The sequence below is a fragment of the Hoplias malabaricus genome, chromosome 17 (assembly GCF_029633855.1).
Source record: "Hoplias malabaricus isolate fHopMal1 chromosome 17, fHopMal1.hap1, whole genome shotgun sequence".
In the NCBI taxonomy this organism is placed as follows: Eukaryota; Metazoa; Chordata; class Actinopteri; order Characiformes; family Erythrinidae; genus Hoplias; species Hoplias malabaricus.
The window spans coordinates 2,427,669-2,454,475 of record NC_089816.1 but is presented as its reverse complement, the minus strand read 5'-3'; the positions used below and the strand labels follow the sequence as shown (position 1 = coordinate 2,454,475).

Genomic DNA, 26,807 nt, shown 5'->3' with positions numbered 1-26,807 from the left:
AGTGCACTATTGTGAGGTAGTGTTCCAAAATCATTCCCTACCTCCTAATTTCGAATACGGCTCACATTCCCCCCCTGAGACGAACATTTCGAAGGGAAGCTGAAGTTAACTGAAGTACATCCCCCTTGTGTCGGTTAGTAATAATAATGAGATTTTAAGTCAGTTACAAAACTCTGTTATATCGTTGTCTGTGTTTTTGCTCGAGACACAAATGTCATATAATATGTGAATATATAGGAGTAGTGTCGAAGAGAAATATCATTACACTGTGTTTTTAGACCTGGTTGTACGTCCAGTTATGTTTATCTTTTCATTATTTTCATCAATGGTGTCACGTGACTGTCGGGGGATTCACCAGTGTGCGGTGATGACTGTGTTACAGAGAGTTTTGTGTGTTTTTTTTCTTGCTCCAGAGTCAATTCTTTTTTTTTTATTGAAACGTATTAATTTTTAAATGATATTTTTCCTCTTGCGGTGGGATCTAAGTATTCTTTAAAGTAACAACTGTTCTGTAAACAGAAGAATGAAGGTTTCTGTGAACACTTATTTTAAATCATGTTTTTTTCTGCTAGTGATACACTTCGAGGTAAACATTTATTGAAATAATTCTATACGTTGATGGCTTGAATTTGTGAAACAAAGGTAAATATTGACATACATTTCCATCACAACTTCTGTACTTCACAGGTCCTGAATTTATTATCAGGACACAGCTAACCCTAGTGTTTTTGGAGACAGAAAATGACCATTTTCAGGTTTGATGTTAGCACTTATCGGAACTGGTCAGTGTTCCTAATCAAATGTTCATTCATTATCTGTAACCCTTATCCAGTTCAGGGTCGCGGTGGGTTCAGAGCCTACCTGGAATCATTGGGCGCAAGTCCTTCACAGGGCAACACATACACTCACACACATTCACAATTACGGTCACTTTTGAGTCGCCAGTCCACCTACGAACGTGTGTTTTTGGACTGTGGGAGGAAACTGGAGCACCCGGAGGAAACCCACGCAGACACAGGGAGAACACACCACACTCCTCACAGACAGTCACCCGGAGGAAACCCACGCAGACACAGGGGGAACACACCACACTCCTCACAGACAGTCACCCGGAGGAAACCCACGCAGACACAGGGGGAACACACCACACTCCTCACAGACAGTCACCCGGAGGAAACCCACGCAGACACAGAGAGAACACACCAACTCCAAGCTGCATGAACTGCTGAGAGACGTATAAAACTGCAAAACATATATGCGCACTGTGTGTGGTTTTGAGGATTATTCTTCAGACCAGTGGCTGCAAAAAAGTCAACACAAAAAATGTGTCAAGAAATGAAAACGTTGTTGAACGTAAGCAGTTAAAAGCAGTGCTGCTCTCTGTTATAAACTGATATGAAGAGTGTGCTTCTGTTTATTATTTGTTGTCTACAGACTACTTTGGGCACTGGAGACAGGGGAAGTTCTGGCGTTCTACACTGATGACCCTGGGTTCTGCAGCCCATTCTTCAGACAAGTTTGTGAAGATCTGTTTGTGTTGAAGAGTTAATGAGTGAATACACATTAGTAAGACTTGAAAATAAAGAAAATAATAAAACTACTTTATCTGTGTTTTCTTGTCTTTGGTCCAAACTGTACAAGTGTGATCCGGCCACATTTAAAGTGTGATGTTCTACTGACAATAAGGAAATTCTATTAGATTTATTTGAAGCCACCAGGGTTTGTAGGGCTTTGCAGTTCAAGGTGGTGTCATGTATTTCTCATTTTCTTTTTATCAGTCCAGTCCAGTCCACTACATCACATGACAAAACACTAGTTTAAATCTTTAAATACAGGACTGATGAGACCAGCCTTTGTGGCTGTGACTAACACTATGCAGCGCAATGGATCATTGGGTGAACAACATTTAAATTGCTGTCAATAAAAAAAGGGAAAAAAGGGGCGGCAAAGTGGCGCAGTCAGTAGTGTCGCACTCACACAGCTCCAGGAACCTGGAGGTTGTGGGTTCGATTCCCGCTCCGGGTGACTGTCTGTGAGGAGTTGGTGTGTTCTCCCTGTGTCTGTGTGGGTTTCCTCCAGGTGACTGTCTGTGAGGAGTTGGTGTGTTCTCCCTGTGTCTGTGTGGGTTTCCTCCAGGTGACTGTCTGTGAGGAGTTGGTGTGTTCTCCCTGTGTCTGTGTGGGTTTCCTCCGGGTGACTGTCTGTGAGGAGTGTGGTGTGTTCTCCCCGTGTCTGTGTGGGTTTCCTCCGGGTGACTGTCTGTGAGGAGTGTGGTGTGTTCTCCCCGTGTCTGTGTGGGTTTCCTCCCACCGTCCAAAAACACGACACGCTGTGAGTGTGTGGCCTCCAGGGTGTATTCCCACCTTGCGCCCAATGATTCCAGGTAGGCTCTGGACGCACCGTAACCCTGAATTGGATAAGGGTTACAGACAATGAATGAATGAATCAATAAAAAAAATCCCCCTTTGTACAGCCTAATTATGAATAACACACGTGGAAAAAAGGTTAAGAATTAGGATTAATTTAAAGCGTTATATGCGCATTTCAAGTGCCACACAGTGCTTCTTGAACATGAGGGCGAGGGCTGGGTGTGGGCGGGGTTGGATGTCCAACTCGGCCTTCCTATAGGCTGCAGCGAAACGTACTTGGAGGATAAATACTCTTCTAGTGCGCATGTCCAAACGGTCGCGCGGATGATTCGAGTTTGAATAGATTTGGGGCGTGAGGCGTAGAACCGACTCCAAAAACAAACGGAATCGAACAATGTTTTTTTTATTATTTTTAAATAATGGAGAACATCTCTGAGCTCCCCGGGACCTCGCTGGAAACGAGCAGACATTCATCTTCTTCTTCTTCTTCAAGAACGAGTTTACGAACTGCGCAGAATTTGAAGAAAAAGGACACGAACACATTTCTTTCTGCGCTGAAGTTTCTCTCTCAGGGTAAATCAGCTAACGATGCAGCGCCTTAAAATCGTAGGGATACAACAAAAGAAACCTAAAATAATCCAATGTATTCGTGAAAAGTTAACAGTCGCCACGTTTAAACTCTTAAAATAGAGGCACGAAGCGATCTGTATACGAACTGTAACCGTAAATTAGCTATGTAGCTAACACTAGGGACATTCACGTTTATGTTTATAAATAAACACTATGTAAAATAACAGCACACGTTCATTGAAATGAATTTAGTTCACCACGGGGCAGACTTGCTCTTTATTATGTAAGTTACGTGTAAAATAACGACCGACGCTAGCTGTTGGAGGCTTTAGCCTGTTTTTGTTGTTAGCGTGTGACAGACGGCAGCTAACGTTAACAGTGAATGGAGAATTATGGAAACACTCTGCTACGGAGTAACTGCTGTTTATTGACGTGTAAGAAACTTAAAACTCCTGGCTCTTGTTTATTTTTTATCTTTTTGGGGTGTTTTCTCGCCTCTAACATGGCCCAGGGGAAAATGTAGCTTTAAAGGAGTTTAGTAGATGATTATTAACATGCGGCGTCTAAAGGACTGACACCTGACACTCAGCTCTTCATATAAACGAGATTATCTCTTAATTGTGAGTCAAACAGGGTTTGGTTTTGAGTTAAGATCTGCTTGTTACTGTTAAATGCCTCAATATTAATAACGCAGTGTTAACTAAATAACTAAATATTTTCCTCTTTTTATTCATGAATTTTGGCAGTATGCTGATACATCAAGTTAATGAGTGTGTGTATATATGTGTGTGTGTGTTTGGGAGAAGTATACAGTCTTTCTAATTCATTATTACATTACATCATTATTAATTTGCAAAAGTGCAACACTTTTTTTTTCTTGCGCATGTGTTAAATCTCCCCTAAGTCCGTAGTTATTTCAGCTGGACAGTGCCAGGCCTCATTTTGTAAGTGATACAATAATGTGGCAAATCTGATCTATCAGCTACTGAAAAAAAATGTATACTGCATCATGAAGATGAGACTCTGGACTGCGACAACCGCAAACTAGGAGCTGACGTTTTGCATCGAGCCAAAATACAAAACTTATCCTCACTTCCCAAACCATTAAGAAATGTAGTTAAAAGGAAAGGTGATGTAATATAGTTGTAAACATGTCCCTATCTCAGCTTTTTTTGTGCTACTTTTATATAATGTACTGTTATGTAAGTAATTTAAAAATGGAACTGTATTCATTTTAATTCATTCAGTGGTTTAAGACAATTTACAGATCATAGATTCTTAATACAAATGTCATTTTTATGTAAAATTCTGTTGGCTTTCAGTCTGATTGTTGACCTGGAAAAACTACAGAATTATTAAATAGTTCTCTTTTATGTTTTAATTTCATATGTGAGGAAACTATCCAGATGCTGTTAATGTGGGTTAGTTCTTGTTAAATGTGAATGTGATCTAAAACACGTCTGAATGTATTAACCTCTAACTGTGTATCCTTAGTTACTGTCCGTTTATTCCTCTGCAGTTGAGGAAGGCACTGTAAGAGGAAATGATAAACTGGAGACGAACCTAGTGATTGTGGAGACTGTGGCCCTCAGTCAAGGACTGTCTCCAGAGGCAATCTCGATACTTTTGGACTTGGCTTTGAGTCAGCGTGCAGGTAATACTCTACTCGTAAAATCCTGATTTTCAGTTGTGTATCAGCTTACTTTAAGACCTCAGATCTAGGATCAGTCAAATTTCCCGACTCACTTTTGTTTATGTAATGTACGGTGTCACACGGGTCCAAATCCACACGTTAGAATAAAGTCATGATCTCTTCTACCCATGTGTGTCTACATTTCCCAGAATAGACTGTCATATGTCGGAATGTTAGAGCAGTTGATTCCCCCAGGCATTCTGGGAATGTAGTAATGTTAAACCTTACCCATGTCTAACAGTTCAGTAATCTCAATTCAAATCCCACATTCTTAATATTCAGTGTTAAGTGGCTGTTATTTAACATTGAATAGATTCTGGGAGCGCTCTGAGATTTAGACCTGTGTATGTTTATAGATATGGGGTATTTACATTTCTTCTTTTCTTGACTTTGCAGGCAGCGTGAACTGCTCTCGGATTTTGAAGTTTCTGATTCCCGCCTCGGTGGTGCCTCAGGAGGCTATTGTCAGAGGAGTTTCATGGCTGTGTGTGGGGAAAATGGCGATGAGCGCTCAGGTACAAGCTGACGAGGGATCTTGTGTGAATCAAAAGTCATGTTTGGTTTTGTTAAAGAGGAGGGGACCTGTTTGGTAGAGCTGGGCGATTTGGCCAAAAATGTTCTCATGCAAGTTTTTCTATATCGATCGATCTGAGTCTGTATCACAATATTAACATTTTGTCGCCCTGTGACAAAGGACATCCTCCTTAACATGTAGACCGAATACACCAAATGTTCATTACTATAACAATGTTTAATTATTAGATTTTAAACGCACGTTACTCAAATTCACAAGGAAAGATTTCACTGGAACTATAACATTTTTCTTACCACAAAAAAGTAATAATATCTGTCTTGTTTCATGAAAAATCTTCCCGGGGGCAGCACCACTTCAAGCGTTAAAAGAAGCAGAAAGTGTATAAAGACGGATTAAGAACAGTTTAAAAATAATACATAAATAAATAAACTCAAACGCGGAACTGCAAACATACTGCTCTTGACCCATTAGAACGCTTAGAACAGTGGGAAAGCGAGAACGTTTTCAGTTTTTCCACATTCATTCTTTTATTGTCTGTAACCGTTCATTGACACTAGCCCATCCTCCAAGAGCATTTGCCTCAGTGTGTACAGATGCACTCTCACCTGCCTGCTGTGTGATTCCTTAGAGTTAATCATGGTTAACATAAGAAGACAATGATTTCAGGTGTGCCCCCTGCCCCCGATCACTTTTTACTGTGGTAACAAAATCACTGAATTGATGTTAGCAGGTTATTTTATGGCAGGGCTGAAATGTCGTGGAAATGGGGGCGATTGTTAAATGGCAACTAACACTGCAACACATGAATAAAGGGCAACTGATAATTACTACTTCAACTTGTCTGCTTCAGCTCACTCTACTGTAAATTCAGTCCAGCATTAACTCTTGTATGGCTTTTCTCTGTCTCTCTGTGTCATTATGTCCTTTCCGGAAATACCGAGCTAGCTTCTTGTAGCTAGGTAACCATCCATGAGTTTGTGCTGTCAAGTGTTGCACACTTCTCGTGAGACTAGTCCCCCCCCCCCCCCCCCCCCACCATGTTTTAGAAGTTGCTTAGTCCAGTGAAACAGCAGAGGATCCTGGCGTAGCAGCCACAGAGGGTTTGTTCTCCTTATTACAGCTCGGCTGAACATCATAACAGTCATTTAGAGACTGTAATATTAAGGTGGAAATACTACATAGTGTTCCTTTATTGTGAATTATGACCATTAAAAACCAAAGCAGCTCACTTTGTGAAAACCAGTGTCATCTTTTGATCGTAACTCAACTACAATTTCTCTTCAAGGTTCTTTTCCTTCGCTGGGTACTCACTGTTTTCGACCTGATTGACTGCAAAGACCAACTGAGAGCTGTCTACGGCTTTATTTTCAGCTTTGTGACAGACGAAAAGCTGGTATCTGGTTTTACTTTGTGTATTATGTAAAAAATCAGACTTACAACACAAACTGTTGTTTCAGGTTCTTTTGTAATTGTTTGAGATGTCGTTATACAATTTATTTTTTTTATTTATTTCAGTGTCCTTTTATCTGCCACTTACTGTACCTTTTAACAATGAGGGATCATGGTAAGTTTAATTTCATTGGAGCATTCTGTTCCCACATGTTCTTTCCTTGTGTTCAGAAACAGTGATGCACTGATTTATTTATATTTTAACAGTCCAGCCATACAGAGTGAGAAAACTGTTGGATATACAGGCCAGAGTGGTAAGATTTATTTATTTATTATTATTATTTTTTAAACACTGACCTTTTTGTTAAATACAGTACTTTAAGACAAATTCACATAATTTCCAGTGTACAGGGGTTGGACAATGAAAGTGAAACTCCTGGTTTTAGACCACAGTAATTTATTAGTGTGGTGTAGGGCCTCCTTTTGCGGCCGATACAGCGTCAGTTCGTCTTGGGAATGACATACACAAGTCCTGCACAGTGGTCAGAGGGATTTGAAGCCATTCTTCTTGCAGGATAGTGGCCAGGTCTCTACGTGATGCTGGTGGAGGAAAACATTTCCTGACTCGCTCCTCCAAAACACCCCAAAGTGGCTCAATAATATTTAGATCTGGTGACTGTGCAGGCCATGGGAGATGTTCAACTTCACTTTCATGTTCATCAAACCAGTCTTTCACCAGTCTCGCTGTGTGTATTGGTGCATTGTCGTCCTGATACACGGCACCGCCTTCAGGACACAGTGTTTGAACCATTGGATGCACATGGTCTTACTGGTGCAGTGTGGAGTTAATGAAGATTGTCCACCAGGCTGCTCCAATTTAGCCATGAAACCTCCCACACTACAATGACAGGTGTTTCACTTTCACTGTCTAACCCCTGTACATGCCCCTCTGCTCCACAGTTTATAGTTTAAAATTTAATGCAGTCTGAATAGGTTAGAATACATATTCCAGATTTTAATATAAATGTGTTTGCATACATTTTGTTTCTTGAAATGATAACAATGTTTTACACAACCCCCCCTCATTTCAGTGTACCATAATGTTGTGAGGATTATAATTCACAGGTGTTTATCACTCAGGTGTGTTGCATTGCTTCATTATTACAAGCATACCGTACCTAGAATGGCTGTCAACCATTTTTATAAAAAAAAAATTAAATAAATAAAAATAAGTAATCAGCAAATTGCTGCAGTTGCTTGAGTATTTTTCCCGTAACACTTACAGCAGTGGCTGTTTAAATGTAAAATAGGAGTCAAAATGAGGATTATGGGAGAAAGTTACGGCCAAATTTGGTTTTAAAAATAAATTGTGTACAGATTGTTATAATTTCAAAATAGAGAATGACAAATGTAGGCAAATGCTTTTAAATTAAAATATGGAGTATGTGCTTTAGTCAAATCTGGTTGCTTTGATTTAAAATGTTATACTGGAGCAGTGGGAGATGTTAAAGAAAAATGTGCCTTTGTCCCAAACGTTATGGAGGGTACTCTGTAACTCTTAGTGGGATTAGACTATACTGTTTTGTGTGCAGTCTTGTTGGAAACTGCTGTGTTCTGTCGCTAATAGGGCAGAGAGTCGTACCTGATGCAGCTGCTGGCCTTGTACAAAGTCTTCTGTCCTAATCTTGTGTCTCTCTCAATCCCATCGAGAATGAGGGTGAGAGAAATTATAATGATATTATTGCTAATGTTTACTGTGGGACTCTGACTTATTTACTGTTATTAATGAATTTCAGGCTGGTTTTAAGAACCCCAATTCCATTTGGAAAGCAGCACTTACAGCCGTACAGCAGAAAAACAGAGCTGAAATATCAGTAGACCGAAGTCTCAGTGTGGAAGTGGAAGAAAATCCCACATCTAGAAAAAGGGTAAGATTTGCTAAATGGAGCCTTACAGCACTTTAATATCTTTTAAATCGTGGTGTTTGAGCTAAGGCTCGAAGAAATTACTACAATATGTGGAAAAGGACCATGGAGTAGTGTTGTCATTCTGTGGTCTGTGTCGTTCCTATATTTGAAACTTAATAGAATGTTCTGTGTGTTTACATCATCAGCAACTTTTAAGCAGTCAGTGACACAAACCACTTAATCCTTCCTTCATTCTGAATATGAATTAACCGTTGGTTGTATTACGTAGATTTAATGATGCCAATCAAATGCCATGGCCTTATGCTGTTCTTTATTGGTTAGTCACTGTAAAGCATATATAAAACTTGTGCCTTATTGATGAACAAAATATTATCACTTTTCTACATTGGTCAGTATATAAATTAATATTACAGTACATAACTTGGTAATAATGTCACAGTTTTAAAACAAGATCTTTCTAGATTCATAGCTTTATTAAAATTGAGTGCATTGGCGAATGAAGTTTGGAATCAGGAGCTTCTACAAATGCACTGTGAAATAAGCAACTCCATTCAGTTTTGTTTTTGTAACCTGTCTGTCAGCAAACATGGGATAAAAAGTTGTTCTAATTTTGTGCAGTGTCATATGTAGATGGCTGACCTTTCTGAATTGTCGCTCCTCCTTGTCAGGTACAGCGCTGTGCCTGCATTTGAGAGTGCAAACACAGGTTTAATTCCAGCAAAACACACAAATAAATAGATGTACTGCATAAATATGGTAAAAATTAGGAGGAAAAAAGAGAGCAAAGTGAAAATAACTAAAACGGTGTTTCTTCTCTTTGGGCCCTATTTCTGTGGCACTTGGAGTGAAAAGAGACTCCTTATTTAAAGCAACAGGTTCTGGGATTGGTTGCTCTAAACAAAGCTTTTTAGACCGGGTAAGAAAAGTGCTGTTTGGTCATTTTTGTAGAGCTGGACAATAACTCTCTCTGTCTCTCTATCTATGTAAAACATTTCAATAACAATGACATTATTTCAAGATACTTTATTTATAACATCTGTCACTGACATTCATCACAGGGCACTCAAACTTAAAATGTATTTTATATTAATATTGAAAAGCCAGTACGTTTATGTAATGGTGATGTCATGTTCTTTGAAGTTTTTCTCTGGATTTTATACTGTTCATATCGATATTGGAATTATATTGCATCGGCCAGAATTAAGTATGCCATAAACATTTAAGACCCCAGGGAACTGTTAACTTGTGGAAATAGGTATATAAGACATGATATTGCCAACAGTATTCACTCACCGCTTCACCTGTTTCTATCACATTCATGGCCACAGGTGTATAAAACCAAACACCTAGGCATGCAGACTGCTTCAACAATCATTTGAGAAAGACTGTCACACTCAGGAGCTCAGTGTATTTCAGCATGGTACCATGATGGGATGCTACCAGTGCAATGAGTCCAGTTGTGAAATTTCCTGACTGTTATAATGCTGCTTATGTGAATGCTGCTTGAATGTGAAATATGTAGCAAAGTGGAAGCGAATGGGAACGATGGCAGCTCAACCGTAAAGGTTTACCCCGTAATATTACACAAGTCCTCAGTTTTCAGCTACTTTTTGTGGCCTTTAGATTAGTTTAAGAACAGTGCATCTGGAGCTTCATGGAATGGTTTCTATGGCCAAGCAGCTGCATCCAAGCACAATGCAAAGCATCAGATGCAGTGGTGCAAAGCACGCCGTCACTAGATATTAGAGCAGCAGAGATGTGTACTCTGGAGTGACGAATCACACTTCATATGGCTGATGGATGAGACTGGGTTTCCTTTAATGCTAGGAACCTTTAATGCTTTAGCCTATCATGAGATGTTGGACAATTTCATGCTGTGAAGTATGTGGGAACACTTTGTGGATGGCCCCTTCCTGTTTCAACTTGACTGTGCACCAGTGCACAAAGCAAGGTCTATAAAGACATGGATGAGCGAGTTTGGTGTGGAAGAACCTGGCTGGCCACAACTCAACTTGGGGATGAATTAGAGCGGAGACTGCGAGCCAGGCCTTCTCGTCCAACGTCAGTGACTGATTTTCTGGAGGAATAGTCAAAATTCCCATGAACACACTCTGAACCTTGTGGAAAGCCTTTCCAGAGGAGATGAAGCTGTTACAGCTTCCTGCTAAACCCCATTTGTTAAGAATGGGATATTATTCAAGTTCAAAAGCTTGTGAAGCCAAGCTGAGCAAATACCTTTGGTAATGTAGTGCATATCATCTCTAATCAAAATTAAACAAATACGAAAGTCATGTTACTTTTTCAAGGTGTAATGAGCCAAATTGAAGACTTTATTAACTTCATCATATTAAAAATCATACAACTTCCCTCAAAAGGTTTTGATCATTGTTTCCTTTCCTCGTGTCTTAGCTACACCCCCTGAAGAGGCAAGTAAAATGTTTTTTGTCAAACTTGATCATTTCATTCCTGTTCACTAAAACCATCCGGTTACGGCTAGAGAGAAAGTGGAGACTTCCTGGCAGTGTGTTACAAACCAGTTCCTTAAGGTGTTTTGCATCTAAAAACATTGGCAGTGAATTTCTTCAAAAATCTGTTTCCAATCACAGAAGCGGAATCAATTGGATGTTCCTGTTCTGAGTTCAGCATTTAACACAAACTCTGAGAGGAAAGTGTCTCACCTGCAGGAAATTCGTTCCTTTAAGGAGCTATTGGAGAACATTCATAACATTGAGGTAAGAATATGCCAGGCATTATGCATTTCTTTGTGATGCATTTATCAATCATAGGATTTAGTGGTAGATGATATGAGCACAAAGCAAGATCACAATTAATTGTACATTTTACCACAATTGCTGTTAATGAACGATTATTGTTTTTGTATTTTTTGACCCTCACAGTTCAGTAACGAGGCTTGTACTGTAAATACGCTCCATTAATAAAGCTGGGATATATATATATATATATATATTATTTTTTTTCCCCACATGTTGCTGGGAGCTGCTTCCCCTCGTTTTTTGACCGCTGTTTATTTGTGCTTTGGTCGCTGAAACATTTTTTTAAATTTCAGCATTTACATTTGACTTTTTGTTCAGTGTTGTATTAATTATAATTAGTCACAACACAGCACGTCCAAACCAGACGCTGCATTTTTCTTTGATGGTAGCTGCCCAAGTCGCTTGGTGGTCTTCTGCGTTTAGGTTGCTTCCATGTGGCAGATAAAGGCAGAATCACATGGCTACAGCTTGGTAGCGTGGTTTTAAAGGGACAGTACATGGACACACAGTGGGGACCTAACAGAATATTAATAATCGATATAGACAAGATTATTTTGATTAAAAGTTCTGAATGTAGATTCATTTCATTTTCGACTAATTGCCCAGCCCTAATAGAATTTATTGCCGGCCAAAAAAGTGTGTATCCAAAAGAGTAATGGGAAAGGCAAAGAGGTTAAAGTTTATTTAAAATAATTTTAGACCATTACTAATACTCAATTTGTTAAATGTTCTTAATACCTGAAGAGTAACTGATATCTGTGGCAGTGAACACACACTAGTGTAGTATGGGCTGTGAACACTCAAACCCAGAGCAGTGGGCAATTATCCATGACGCCTGGGGAGCAGTTGTGGGTTCGTTGCCTTGCTCATGGGCACCTCAGCTGTGGATTGAGGGAATCCCAGCGTTCCTTCATTCCCTCCGCTCCACTGAAGATCTAAAGTTTGTTTGTAAATTACATAATGTTTCAAAGTATTCAGAATTATGCCCCAATGAAATTTGTTTAAACAAACAAAACTGTGTGCTATGTGTACACGGTAGTTGATAATGTCTGATTATGTCTGACAGACGTGAACAATTTGAACATTATTACAAAAAGGACAAAGTGGACTCGAGAGAACCAAGCCTGAGAATTACTGTTGTACAGTTTATGGAAAATGTTCTTGTTTTAATTTAACAGAACAAGCCTTTACCACTAGTGTTCCAACTTTATTCTAATTTCCTGTCCCACCTTAAATTTTTTTTTCAGTGTCCTCAAATTGTCTAAAAACCACTGTGTAGTGTGAGAGACCCAGTCTGTTTATAACCTGCCATGAAGTATACCCACGGCTTTAATCTCTGCTCGTTTTTTCCTGTACTTTCCTAACACCCGTTTGCTTACCATGACAACCACTGGTTATTCAAGCAAATATGGCTATAGTGTGAACATAGAGGGTCTGTCCCAAAACCTAGTGAGCTGTCTAACTAGAGAGCATGTTTACGTCATAGTGTGCACACTCCCAACATGTAGGCTGTCCAAATTCTTAGATAACTTATTATGCTGCCTTCTAAGATGCCTTAATCTGGCCGAACTTAAAGCAGCATGGAACGCTTCCTCAGCCGCAAAAGCAATACCATGATGCAGTGGTCCCTGAATTTGTCAGTTTGGTCAGACTAAAAATTAGATTTAAGAAAGAAATCTGATTTGCCCTGCTTTGTAAACAAAGCTTTATTTTCTTACAAACACCAGCACATTATTCCCTTGTAATATATCTTTTGCATTGCTATCATTGTTCATTTCAGTAGTTTTGTGAACTCGAATAAATAGATTTGACAAATTGCCGTTATTAGTTACCATATGGGTTTGTTGACTTTTCTGCAACATATTTTCAAATTCTTTCTTGCCCTCACTTTCAGCTTCCATCACAAATGGGCTCTCTCCTGGGATCCTCACTAGCTCTCCACTACTTGGACTGTGTACAAGATGAATCTGCCTTCCTTCGACTCAACTTCTGGCTTGGACACTTACTACAGGAGGGTAAGATACAGCCCAGACGTTTTGTCCCAAGCTTGTTTAGGGGAAAATCCAATAAACAAACATTCCTACAAGTAGTTTTGCATTCCCTTCAATTAATATTGTACTTTTATCTTGCCAGCATGCTTTTCCACATTCTCTGAGACGACTTGACTGTAATGTTGTTTTTTGTTTTCTCTGTCTGGATAGAATTCTTGCTGGGTCCTGCAGATGGGGGCTTGGACAGTCTTCCAGAAGCCTCAAGATTCCTTAGTACCATTCTATTCTCACAACAGTTCCTCCAGGTAAGACCAAATAGGAACAAGTGCTCTTGGTGGTACTTTGTCCTATCACTTGGATATAATAATATACACTATATTGCCAATAATAATTCACTCAGTCATCCAAATCATTGACTTCAGGTGTTCCAATCACTTCCATGGCTACAGGTGTATAAAACAAAGCAACAAGGCACGCAGACTGATTCTATATTCATTTGTAAAAGAATGAGACACTCGAGCTCAGTGAATTCCGGCATGATACCATGATAGGATTGCAACATGTGCAACAAGCCCAGTCCTGAAATTTCCTTGCTACTAAATATTTCACTTGTCTGACTGCATTGTGCCAAGTATAAACTTTGGAGAGGTGATTACGGTGGGTGTGGTGATTTTTTCAGGAGTTGGGCTTGGCCCTTATGTCCAGTGAAAGGAACACTTAATGCTTCATCATACCAAGAGATTTTGGACAATCTCATGTTCCCAACTTTGTGGGAACATTTTGTGGATGGCCCCTTCCTGTTTCAACTTGACTGTGCACCAGTGCACAAAGCAAGGTCCATAAAGAAAGTGTGAAAGAACTTGACCAGCCCGAGTCCTGACTTTAACCTCATAGAGCACCCTTGGGATGAATTTGAGCAGAGACCGCAAGCCAGGCCTCTTCCATCATCAGTGTCTGGCCTCAGTAATGTGCTTCTGGAAGAATTGTCATTCTCTTAAATTCCCATAAACATGCTCCTAAACCTTGTGGAAGAACTGAAGCTGTTATAGCTACAAATGGTGCACTGACATCATATTAAACCCTGTGGAATAAGACTGGGTCAAGTTTATATGCATGAAAAAGGCAAATGAGCGAATACTTTTGACAATATATTGTGAGATTAAAATATTTGTTGTTTTTTAAATAGAAAGCACCTGCTCCATGGAGAATGACCTAATTTTATGGACCACATAGTAGTTTGATACTTTTTTCACTTTTATAAATTGCTGAAATTGTGTTCCTCAATTTAAAGCCACAGTGAGCACTGTAGACCATGACATTTCTACTTTCTGCCTTTAATTCTCCCAGCAGATTTGTCTAATTACATTAACAAATATTTATTATCTTAGATAATAAAGACAAAATTATCCTAAATCATGATGAAATGTGTCTCTGTACTGGGTGTGTTTCCCCAGGAGAGTTTCTTCAGCACGGAGAGTTTCCTTTACAAGTTCCTGAGTGTGTGGGATGGCTCTCTGCTGCAGCCTTACATTTTGAATCTACTTAGTCACATTTCCCTCATGCCCAGCCACTGTGAGTACAACTTTATTACTTCAAAGCTTGGTGTCCCCTCTTATTGCTCATTGACTGCAGGACGTATTCTTCGACCATAACCGAGATTTTTGGTAATTTCATTGTTATTTTAAGCCATTAAGCTTAAAAGGTGCTTAAGAACCTCTGTATTCTCTCCAACAGTTCAGATATATTGGATATTGGCATTATGACTCCTGTAGGTCTCTGACTTTAAACACCTGCTTAAAATCAGTTTTCCATTTGTTTGGGTTTGATTGTATAGATAGCTGGAAACATTTTCTATCTAATATTCACAGATATCAAAATACTTGTCTTTGAACCACTGATGCAACTGTTCTTCACGTCTACTGTGTTCGTTAAGGTAAATTGTTTTCTTCTGTATTTTTTGTGTTGGCCTAATACATTGACTATTACAGATATGTGTATGCACACACTTTCACAGTTTTTGTGTTGGGAATGTAATCAGATATAGGTATTGACATGGCTGTTAATTGAGCTGTTTAAAATGCACAGCACTGAGTGTTTAGGGTTCCTGATGAGGAATGTAATCAGATGTAGGCATTGACATGGCTGTTATTCTGGATTATTTAAAGGAATACCACTTCACTCCAAGTGAGCAATCAGTCAGACTATTAATGTAGTTATGCAGTCTATTTACATTGCTGTTATTCTCCAGTTTCACAGACTATTAAAAGGATTATCTGCTTATTTTTATCTAATACATTTACTTAATTTACGTTTCAATTAAAATTTCTGTGATCTAGGGATGCACTGATCTGACTTTTTCAGTACCAATACATATACGTTGTGTATTGGTCGATTACCGATCCGATACATTGTTGAAATAATAAACCATATTTTTTCTTAAGGCATTACTAACCAAACTATTAACAAAATATAACAGATTAACACAAATGGTGAAATGCTATTTGTCTCTAAAATGTAGTTGTGCAGGACCTGGGCACAGCAGAGTCGAACTTCTTGAAATACATTATATTTATTTTAATCTATCAGCCAAAACTGGAAATAAGTAGCTTGACTTTGTCAAACACACAAACGGTAATAAATTTTGATTTTAAAAATTGAAATCCAAAATATTGAGAATAAATATTGTTTGGATACAATCAGTAACTAAACATGTGTAAGCATGCAAACAAAAATAATGATTACATCAATAATAATAATGATACATTTTTATATATAGCGCTTTTCAAAAACCCAAAGTGCTTATAATAATAATAATAATAATACACAATACAAAGAACATCAAAAGACATAGCAATGCAAAGAGTACAAAGCAACGCAAAAGAATTAAATAAAACGAATGCGAATAGTGTCACAGGATTTAAATGTGTCCCATGATTGACTGTCATTGCAAATAGTAGCAGTTTAACCACTCCAGTAGATATAAACACACCATCAGGTTGACACAGCTGCAGATTCTCTAGGTCTCTGGATACACAGGATGTGCTTCTCCGGCCATCACCAGGACTAGCAGCAGAAAACCATCCCACAGGCGAGCACTGCCCCCTGGACGTGCTCCTCGGCCGAATCAGCAACAGCTAGCTCCAGTGTCAGCAAATCGCTATCCTTAAAGCTGTGGCAAAATGTGACACACTCCTTCAGTCATCAGCCACAGCCAGCAACAGTGAGAGCAGAAAATGACAGCAGGTTTCTCCAATCTACCGTCCCAGCCGAGAGAAACGGCAAACACAGGCAGGAAGTTGCTGAAGAGTAATGATGGACATGGGCTCCACTGGTCAACAGGCCAGCTGTTAGTATCAGAGATGGCAAACAGCTAACACCCGGCCAGCAATGGAGAAACCAGGTCTCCACACAGACACCGAAGGACTGTCTTGTAATTAAACACAACAACTGAACAACAAAGAAAACACAAGTTAGACACGGGCAGCAGCGGCAGGCACCGGACAGACGCTAACGTGCTCTGATCCGGCACTGACATCAGACAAAGACTTTTAGCTCAATTCAGAATATCAGTCTCGTATCGGCCTATTTAGCCGACACTCCGGTTTTAATACCGATCCTAATATCGGATCGGTGCATCCCTACAGCAGTCTGAGTGAGGTTCATACAGCTTTTTGTTAAATTATTCACAAATTAAATGTGAGTCAGTTTATTTACAAACTATTGTAGACGTCTGTAGTCAGTTTTGAGGAGGAGATTTTGTCTGTCTTTCAGCCTTTAGCTGAGTGTGCTCTGCTTCGTTGTTCTGCCTCACAGTGTAGCATTATAGAGTGTCTGAACAACATGCTGCTGAAGTGGCTGACCTGGCACTCGGTCAATGCTCTGGAGGATGGTCTGGACATCAGTCTCAACAGCAACGGCACGTTGTAAGCATCCACATTCCTAAAACCTTCTGTAGTCTGATCCTATGTAAATGTCTGCCTGCTTTTTGTGTTGAACATATCGGAGGATGGGACACTGTCCTTCTTCCTAGCGCAGCACTAATGTAAACTGATGTAAGGGAAACATTTATCTCATACATTTCCCCAAAAAACATGGTAAAAAAAAAAGTCCTGCTTTGATTTATAATACAGATGAAAAAGCAGTTATACTCTCATTAGTATTTTCATCCTAGAGTCTAATAAACGGTTATCACTTTAGGCCCCAATGCGTTTTTCTTGTGACAGAAGGTGAGTTATTCACACAGACTGCATACAAGCGTCTAAGAGACTACATATTTTCATCTTGTTTACAGGGTAAATATTCTGATCACACTGACCCTGTGCTCAGAGTTTAACAGAACCTTGGAGGATAATGTTTTATTGGCACTCTGTTTAAAATCTTTCTCTGTTTTGTCTTAAATTTGAATTAAGTACAAAACATTTCCAGAGACTGGTGTTCTGTGCAAATATCAACAGAATGCAATGATGTGCAAATCATTAAAACCCTATAATTCATTGAAAATAGGATAGACAACTTTACATGGTGAAACTATTTATTTATTTATTTTTTTAATTATTATTTCACATTACGGGTGCACTGCTGAAGCAGGAATTAAGATGAAGTGCAAATGTTTTTTTGACTGATATAATACACAAGCTAGTTAAGATTTGTGTGACAAGTAAAATCACATCTTGAAATTTAACTTTTGTGAAGGCATGCACTTTTTCATATTTCAGTTAGTTTAAAGAAACAGGTTATTGCACTTTTTAAATTTATTTTAAAAGGGATAATAGCACTTTTTTTCCCCTGCAGATCTATGACTCTTTCCGGGTTTATGGATGCAGTCATAGAACTTGTACGATTTGTGGGACGTTTAGCCTCTGAGGGACTTCGTCTGGAGAACTGCCACATTCTGCTTCTAAGCCAGACACTCACCTTCTATGAGACCGTAAGCTAATTTTCTTTTGTGCTATGACTTTTATTGACTGCAAAGTACAGTACGTAGAAAACTAGGCATTTTCAAAACAGAAACTGACAGGCTTTGAATATTCCATGTAATTTAATACTTTTTTTTTTATTGGAGTGCTCAAATACAGGTTCTCAAAACCATCTGTGGAAAACATTCAATTTACATTTCCTTATTAATCATAAATACAAACCTGTTCCTTGCTGTACTTCAAAGTATTCCATTAGGTGGCAGCAGTGTATTAAATGTTCAGCTGGAATCTAGCTGAATGCAGTCAAAAAAAGGGTCAAAATATCTAGTGGTTGTAAAACTATATTAATAAAACCCCCCGCAAAAACCAACCCCTCCCCCCTCCCCCATGTTAAAAGACATGTAAAAGTGTCTTTGAAATGCGCACACATTTCAAATGTTGGGGGGAATAATTGTGTTTGTATATGAAGTGCTGCATGTGTTCATCTGCACACACATTCCACTATTACTTGTGCGAATCATGATATTCTTGCAAACTCATTGACCTATAGAAAGCTAGGACAGGTCCAATCAGAGCCAGTTTGATTTTCCATGTCAGAGCTTTGGTTGCTGTGTCAATGTCTTGGCATTTCAGCAAGAAATGGTCACATTTATCCTGAAAAAAGAAAGAATATGGCAGATTACCAGCCAAATTCAATACCAACAGCTATAATGCAGTTAATTGATTGTATTAGTTTTTTTTTTTTCTTTTAGTCATGTTTATTTGGCAGTTTTCACTTTTAAGCTGCTCTCCCAGTGAACACATTATGTCCCGTTTCTGTCACTTATGTCAGCACAAACTGCCTTTCACTCGCTTGTGGTATGCACAGCATTTGCCATTCAAACATATGACCTTGCGAGTCTGCTGTGACGGACTCACGTTTTCTGCTGTGCTTGCCATGGGGCTCAGCACAGTGAAAAATCCATCTCTCCATTGTGCAAACCATTAATGTGTTTGTGTGCTGCAGTAAAATTTCCACATTCTGTCTGAATGCAGCTTTATTCAGATTTTCATTGCACATTTAAGTGTAGAGCATAAACAAAACAGCAACCACTCAGTGCTGTGATTGGGCAAATCTTACTTGCTGTCTGATTGGATCATTTCATGCATTATTATTGTTAAATCATTTTGCTTTCCAATCAGGAGTTAAAACAATTAATGTGTGGATTTGGATTTTGCATTTATACCTGTGTAAATACTTACATATTTTGCAAGTATAAAACATTGGTTATTTTTATTCCATTAAGCTCTTCTAGGCTTAAGGTGGTAACTGACTTGAGTTATAAGGCCAGGCCATCGCGTGGACTTCATGCACTATGCTATCAACAATCGTAGCCTCACATGTGACTGAGGCCATACCTAGCTATACTGGCTCTATTTAAGGCATGCTTGGTGCCACCAGTTCCACTTGAGCTTTATGTGAAACATCATGAACTACCTTTGCAATGTATGCTAAAGATTCCCTGTAAACGCAGTGCCAAAATACCACACCTCATATGCCTTCCCAGTCCTCTATGTACCTAGAACACCAAGCACCTTAGCCATTACACTTTTAAAATGCATTTCCCTGACAAGTCTGTGCTCTACTTATCTACAGAAGTAGCCATGTCAGCTACTTCTGATAATTCCTTCACACCTACTCTTACGTTTCGGCCTCTAAAACAACTGCACAAGCAAGTATGTGGCACGTTTGGCTATAAATTTCCTAATTCCTGTGCCCACTGGCTTTAAATGCCACGGTCACCCATATTATGTCACCTTAGCCACTAAGTCTGCGTACTTTTTCTAGATTTTTCTTTTGAAAAGCTGTTTACTTTCAGAGTTCAACACAGGTCTGGTCTCAGCATAGTTAATGCAACATACTCCAGCACCTGCACTTTTACCTACGTCCACTAGCAACTTGCAATCCCATGCTTTAAACCATCTGCTGATATTTATAGCCTGCACTTGCACTCCAATATGTTTTTCCTCATGCACAAACTTAACAGCATTATTACTACCAATACTAGGTTACTTGTTAACCTCTAGGCATTTAAAACTAAATAACACAGTAATACACCAAGCATTTCATTGTCTTCATGTATTCCAACCTTGCAGCTAACCTAATCTTACACACAAATATGCTGCAGAGTGTAACCCCCTGTACATACGAGATTCTGCAAATTTTGCAAAACTTTAGAGTATGTTGAGTAAGTTGCACAACGTAAAAACTTCATGTGACACGCCTCCATTGCCCACAGCTCTTGCCAAGTGATCGTCTTCTCTAGATTTTCCCAACAAAGCCCTTGGCCTTGTTTACCCTACAATGCTGCTGTTGCGTGCTTTGCTTCCTCATCCTGCTTAAGAAACTTGCCCTCATTCGCCTTCTCTCGTGATGCGCCATTTATTATACACTTTACGCACAGCACTTGACAAATGTCTCTTACGCTAATGAGCTCTTGGCAAACTACACTGCCACTTCCTGTTTTCAACATTCAGCATTTATACCCGTTTCAGTTGCTGTCAGTAACAAACTCTCCTGTACTAAACGAAAATTTGAATATCTTCAAAATAAATTTTACCAACCTAATTATCTGGTACCTGCAATAATACAAATGCTTTCAATGTAAGGTTATACTGAACTAAATGCTTTAGCTAAATCCACATGAAGCTCCCTACCCTCTTTCTTTGCTGCATGAATCTGATCTTGCTGCAACGTTTTAAAAGCTTGCAAAGCCAGAAACCCCTGCTTTTGTTCTGATGTATCGATTAACTTATTAACTTTCAAGTATGCAGCCAGTCTTCACACTAATACACTGAGGAGAATCTCACACCCAACATTAAGACCTACAGGCGGAATCTGTTCTATACCAACAACAAACTTCACTCTTGAAATTGTTCAGATAGTCCCTAGAGAGAGTCTGACACAAAATAAAATTATTGTTGAATTGTGAGTTGGTTTGTAGTTGAGCTTGTTTCTCTCATTTCCAGGTGTGTGATATGTTTGTGAAGTATGGCTTGCCCCTGGTCATCATGCCCCCAGCTGGAGTGTTTTATCCAGCTCTTCTTGCCACAGACTCTCTTTCGGTAGATAGAATAGGCTACATCATGTACAGGTAGGATATTTGTTTTAATGTTTACATTTTTTCTGTGGAATTTAATGTAGTTTAAATAACTTATCATATCTCTCTATTGAGTTTATAGAGTCATCTCTTGCTTTCCAAGTAATTCAGCAGAAAACATGGAAAATTTATTAATGTTCTATAACAATACTTCTGAATAGAGTATTCTTATTTGTAGGTAAAATGGCTTTTTTCTGTGATGTCATAGTTTTTTGAAGTTGGAACACACAGCATTCAGAATTGTATTGTTGTCCACGGATGTAGTTCTGGATGATGCTGAATGTGGAAGATTATCTGCTTAATCGTGTAGTGTAAATTTGTTATAATTGTGAAGCATGTATATGAGTTAAGGAAAGCATCTGATTAGTGACTTATTTAATTAAGTAATCTATGTGCAAGAGACTTTTTTCCCAAGACTAAATTTGAATTAAAGGGCTAAAATTTAAAATGCTAATTTGCTGTATGTGACTCACGATGAATAATGTGCATTTATATGCAGCCATGAAAAATGTTTTGAACTACTTTCGTCTAAGTTGAGTTTGCAAGTGAAGCTCTTATTAAAAAAAAAATCTTCATCATATTTATTTTATTTTTTTTTCTTTAGATACCGTATAAACCTAACCTTGGCCAAAAAGCAGGAACAGCAGCGTGAGGTAATAAGGTCTTATTGTAAAACCAATGCTGTTATGCCATGAATACTTAGCAACGTTACTGCAGGGGTTTTTGTTTTTTGAATAATTTACCAATAATGGATGAATTGGAAAGACCTTCGAGCTGTGCTTTAAGAATTGGTAATGAAGGTGTTTCAGGCTGTTGATATAGTCTCCATTTTTCCTGCTGATGATGGAAGAAAAAGCAGCAGGAAAGTGTCCCAGTGAGGCTTCAAGGCATAACAAGAATATAGACCTTCCACTGAATACAATGATGGCAGGTCATTCATATTTTGTTGGAGGCTGTTTTACATAATCTGAGTTCCTGTTTGGCTTTGATTCAACAGCAGCCTTGCTTCAAGATGTCAAGCTGAGGATGTCTTGTCTTTTTTCCTGAATTTCTGTTCGCTGTATGTCTTAACTGCATTTAAAGCCACATTTGCTTTAACGCTGATTTTCAGGCCAGAATCGTCATCTGTAACTGTTTGTCATTTTACAGGGTTTGTGTTCTTTAAAAATCATAATGAAATGCATTTATTTCAGGTTTTATTTTGTTTGTTTTGGGTAAGACTTCACTCTAGGTCAAAGCCTACCTAAGCCTTTCAGGACAAATGATACAAACCTACATAATCATGACATCTCATGCTCGTTGGAATAAGTAAACCTCAACTTTGTTTTAGTCTGTTTCACACCAGAAAGGGTTATGACGACTGACAGTTGGTATGAGCCTTTATAGATGTTTGTCAGTAGTCCTTAAAGGCTTCAAAGTACATCTTCCTTCTCTTCAAATTTTTATCAGGTCCAATTTTTATCAGCAGCCCAAATCATGACACCACCACCATTATGCTCAACAGTTGGTATGATTTTATATATACATATAGCTAGCTAAACATGGCACTGTGCATAATGACCCCAGCCATCTTCATCTTGGTCTCATCAGTTTGAAGGATGTGAATCACCCCAGAAGGTGAGAAGCGTTTTAAGAAGCAAATCGTGCTGTTGTATTGTGTTTGAGAGATGGTGCTTTTTCCTTGAAAGCCATTCTTATTCTTAATTTTTCTCACCTGAACTCAAACATTTGATGTGCATACAGAAGCTTGTGGGTTTTTCTTCACATCTTTGAGTAACAATCTTGAGCATTTGATTAGCAGCACTTATGTTTTAATGATTGTGGAAGTAGTAAGAGTACTTATTCTCCCAACTGTTTTTAGAAATAGTGGTATATTTTGGAAACAAAAAAACTACATTGGAATATGTAGAGGGGTTTTATCGCTTTATTTGTTTATAGATGTTTGTGAAAATCAGAGTTGTTTAGGACTTAATTAATATAAACATAAATTTGAAGAAAGGTTCATATTTTTATCTCTCTAGGTGTAACATAGCCTTATGACTGAAGACCTACATAAAGTTTACCTCTTTATGTACTGCCACATGTAAAATGCCATCATATGCAGTTTTATTATTTTTCAGCAGTGTTTCAGTATTAATCCTTGTTTTACTCCAGTAAGCACAAATAATAATTAACAAAATACACAGAACTTGTGTGTGTAAGGCTTTTTCTTTTTAACACAACAAAAATGTCTGCGTTAACTTTAATAATGTCTTGCAGAGTAGATTAATAAAGCTGTTGGAGAATGCCTGTTTACTCCAGTGGATTAATGAGTACTGTGGACCTATAATATCACTTCAAACGCTGCCATTTTAGAGGGATTTTAAATAACCTTAATCTCTTCATTGTAGCTAACGTATCACACAAGCAGAAGTACTTACAAGGAGTTCAACCAACACCTAGTGACCATGGTGAACTGTCTTTGGAATTCAAAGTCATTCTTGCCTGGCTCCGGCCTTGAAATCGACCAGCATCTACTCGACCAGACCAAAATACCTGATCACTGGAGACACTTCGACCTTATTCACCATCCTGCTTTTTTCAAGTACGCCATTGAATTTCACAAAAAGGTATGTGCAAGACGTTACACTTTGGGATCTTGATTTAAGGCGTCCGAAAGTCCTTTGTACCATCAAAAAGTAGTAAATCCCAATTCAAAGAGTATAGGACAGGTCTGTAATACAGTGGTCCCTCGCTACTTTGTGGTTCACTTTTTGCGAACTCACTGTTTTGCGGTTTTTCAATAAATATTAACGTAATTAATGTATAATTAATATACGTATTTACTCAGGAGATGAATACACACCAAAAACGAAAGTAGGACTCACGCAGCGGTCACTTGAAGCACTACTTGCTGAAATTTTTTTTTTTTTTTTTTTTTTTAAGAACTTATTGGAAGGTTTTTCAATCTAATTTGTTAATGACTTGAAGCAGTGTGTGAAAATGTGCTAGTTGCATGAATGTTAAGTTCATTGTACCTTTTTATGGTTTACATGGAGAAGAATATAGCGTTGTATCTTTTTCATGGAAGAAATGTTGATATTCATGGGAGCAGCATGTGATTTGAGTTTTCGTTATGGTTAATAATACAAGTACCTTTTTTTGGTACAACTGCACCATGCAGGTCTGTTCTGAAGTTTAAAGTACAGGATAACGTTGAATATTTATGCTTTCTCTCTATCAGTGCTGGCCAGAGAGGAAGGACGTGGACCTGGCCTCCATGAAGGTAATACAGTTTTCATATTAGTAAGAGTACTGTTGCCTGTTGAAATTATAATAATTTAAATTCTAAATCAGCTTTGAGTCAGCTAATTACATGCTAAGAGTTTTTAGAAGCTTATGAACATACATTTTATCTAGAGATAATAATCAGATATTAATAGTTTTCCATAGAGCCAAGAATCAAGTTAAAACAAGTAAAGAACATTTGATTTAGGACCAGAGGTTCATGCTTTTGTGATCACACTGGTGTTGCAAACACAATCATTGGCACAAAAGCAACGCATTTAGGTACAAATCACTCATTAATCATTCTTTAAATGTTGTTTTTTCAAAGGCATTTAGTACAGTTTGATGTTAAGGTGATGGCCTGGCAGGCAGTGAGCCGGACGAACAGCACCGTATTATAATAAAGAATCGTAGCTGTTTTAAATGTGCTGACTGGATGATTAGAGAAATATATTGTCACTGTTTCTGGACCTAGCTTACACTGAACTAGAGTGTTGTATATCACTGCTACAGCTGCCTCTCAGTCATGTCTTTAACAACGGGTCCTTAAAAGGGCATCCTTGGAAAAGCATCTCTAAAAATGCTTACATGGCAGTGTGCTAATGTTGATGTGCTTGTGTAATGCAATGGAAAAGTATTTACACTTGATTATGAATGAGGCCGTATAAATACCTCCATGTTTTATAGTCTTGTTAGAACGTAAAACTGAATTTTAAAAAAAGCATTTTACTGAACTGTTATAAATATTGTCCCTCTCCTCCCTGCGGTGGAATGTAACACGTTGATTGAAGTTCTGTCTGACTTCTCGGCCACTCACAAAAATACTGTGTGTTTTTCTTCTGTTCTCAGTTTGGAAAGTATTGGAACTGGTATGTGGATTTTCTCTTCAGCCAGGGCTTTGATGGCCTCAATGACTTTATCCGGGTTAACACTGGCCACAGCAGCTCCTCCGGCTCCAGTAGTCAAGGTGATGGTGGTCATACGAACCACTGCTAATGACTGATCCTTTACCTGGAATGGTTCAAGAGACTGAGGTGGTGGTCGTGTACATATTACACTCTCCTCTTGGGGGGAACCTTTACTTTGTAAATAGATTATATTCTGCTCGGATTGTGTCCATGATGCTTGTTTTCTGAGATGTCTAATGTGTGTAGGCTTTCAGGATTTAAGAGAAGAATTTCATATTTTTTGTTAATTAATTTCATTAAAGTTGTTTGAGCTAATTTATTATAAACTTTTTCTAATTTTCTTTTTACTTAAAGCAACAAGATCAGAACTTTGGGTGGATTTGAATTTGGCCGTAGTGCATCAGAGGTTCTCCCTTAAATCTATTTCAGTGTTTCTGTGGAATAGATATGGTGCCTTTAGTAAACCAAACAAAAATGTATAAAGGGACTTCAACAGTGTAAGACACAAAGCCTGACTGTTGCTGTAAGAACCACAGTGCTTTCAGGTTTGACATGCATGCCTACAGATCTTAAACCATCATCCCACAACTCTTTGCCGGCTGTTTTAGAAGTGTACCGAACATCTTTACTCTGATCTTTTACAGCGCTTGCTTGAAAACAGTAGAAAATGTGATCAGTTTTGGCCTGACTTTAGGCTCATGTTTGACAAACAATCAGTTTGAAAGTATGAAAGCACTTATCTGAAAATGTTTGCCCTGATATTTTCAAAGATCACGAGGGATGCTTGTTGACACACCGTCAAAGTTAGGTCTTAGAAATTGGTTTTCCATTTTCTGCATTTGTCTCTGATAACAGTGCACCATTTGGTATTAAACATTATGGTCAAATTGGGTGGACGTCTGTCATTTCCGGGGCATAATGCTGAGTGGAGGCTTTATACCTCTCTAGCTAACGCTTGGCATTGAGCATGGCGATACTGAGCTCGTGCGACGGCTCCGGATCTTCTCGTACTATTGGCCTATTATTTTCTATGGGGGATATGAAAGCGTTAGAAGGGCTATCCACAAACTTTTGGACATCCACTGTGAGCATGAAAATACACGTCTTCGTGAAGACTTTGTGATGGCGCGCGCGTGTGTGTTTAACTAACTTTATGGGGAGGTGAGAACAGAAAAATCGCGAGCAGCCTACGCGCTTTTTTTTTTCCCCTCCGCCTCGCGCCTGTGGAGAGGTGCTGTGCGCGCGCTGCTCCTCCGTCGGTTAGCGGTCGCTCTTCAGCCGTGTCCTCTCCGGCAAAAAAAAAAAAAAATAAGGCGCTAGAAACGAG

General features: G+C 38.7%; 1 protein-coding gene across 1 annotated transcript; it reads left to right on the top strand.

The window, feature by feature from the left end:
- Nucleotides 1–2,696: 2,696 nt before the first annotated feature.
- Nucleotides 2,697–26,792, top strand: cenpi (centromere protein I). Its single transcript, XM_066649313.1, has 20 exons — nt 2,697–2,942; nt 4,459–4,593; nt 5,029–5,147; nt 6,453–6,560; nt 6,683–6,731; nt 6,824–6,870; nt 8,184–8,273; nt 8,353–8,484; nt 11,091–11,216; nt 13,153–13,273; nt 13,460–13,554; nt 14,704–14,821; nt 15,118–15,182; nt 17,063–17,172; nt 18,041–18,176; nt 21,175–21,299; nt 21,910–21,958; nt 23,696–23,914; nt 24,529–24,570; nt 25,422–26,792. Exons 1-20 carry the CDS (start codon nt 2,789–2,791, stop codon nt 25,566–25,568), a joined length of 2,187 nt encoding a protein of 728 aa, XP_066505410.1. The 5' UTR covers nt 2,697–2,788; the 3' UTR covers nt 25,569–26,792.
- Nucleotides 26,793–26,807: the final 15 nt, after the last annotated feature.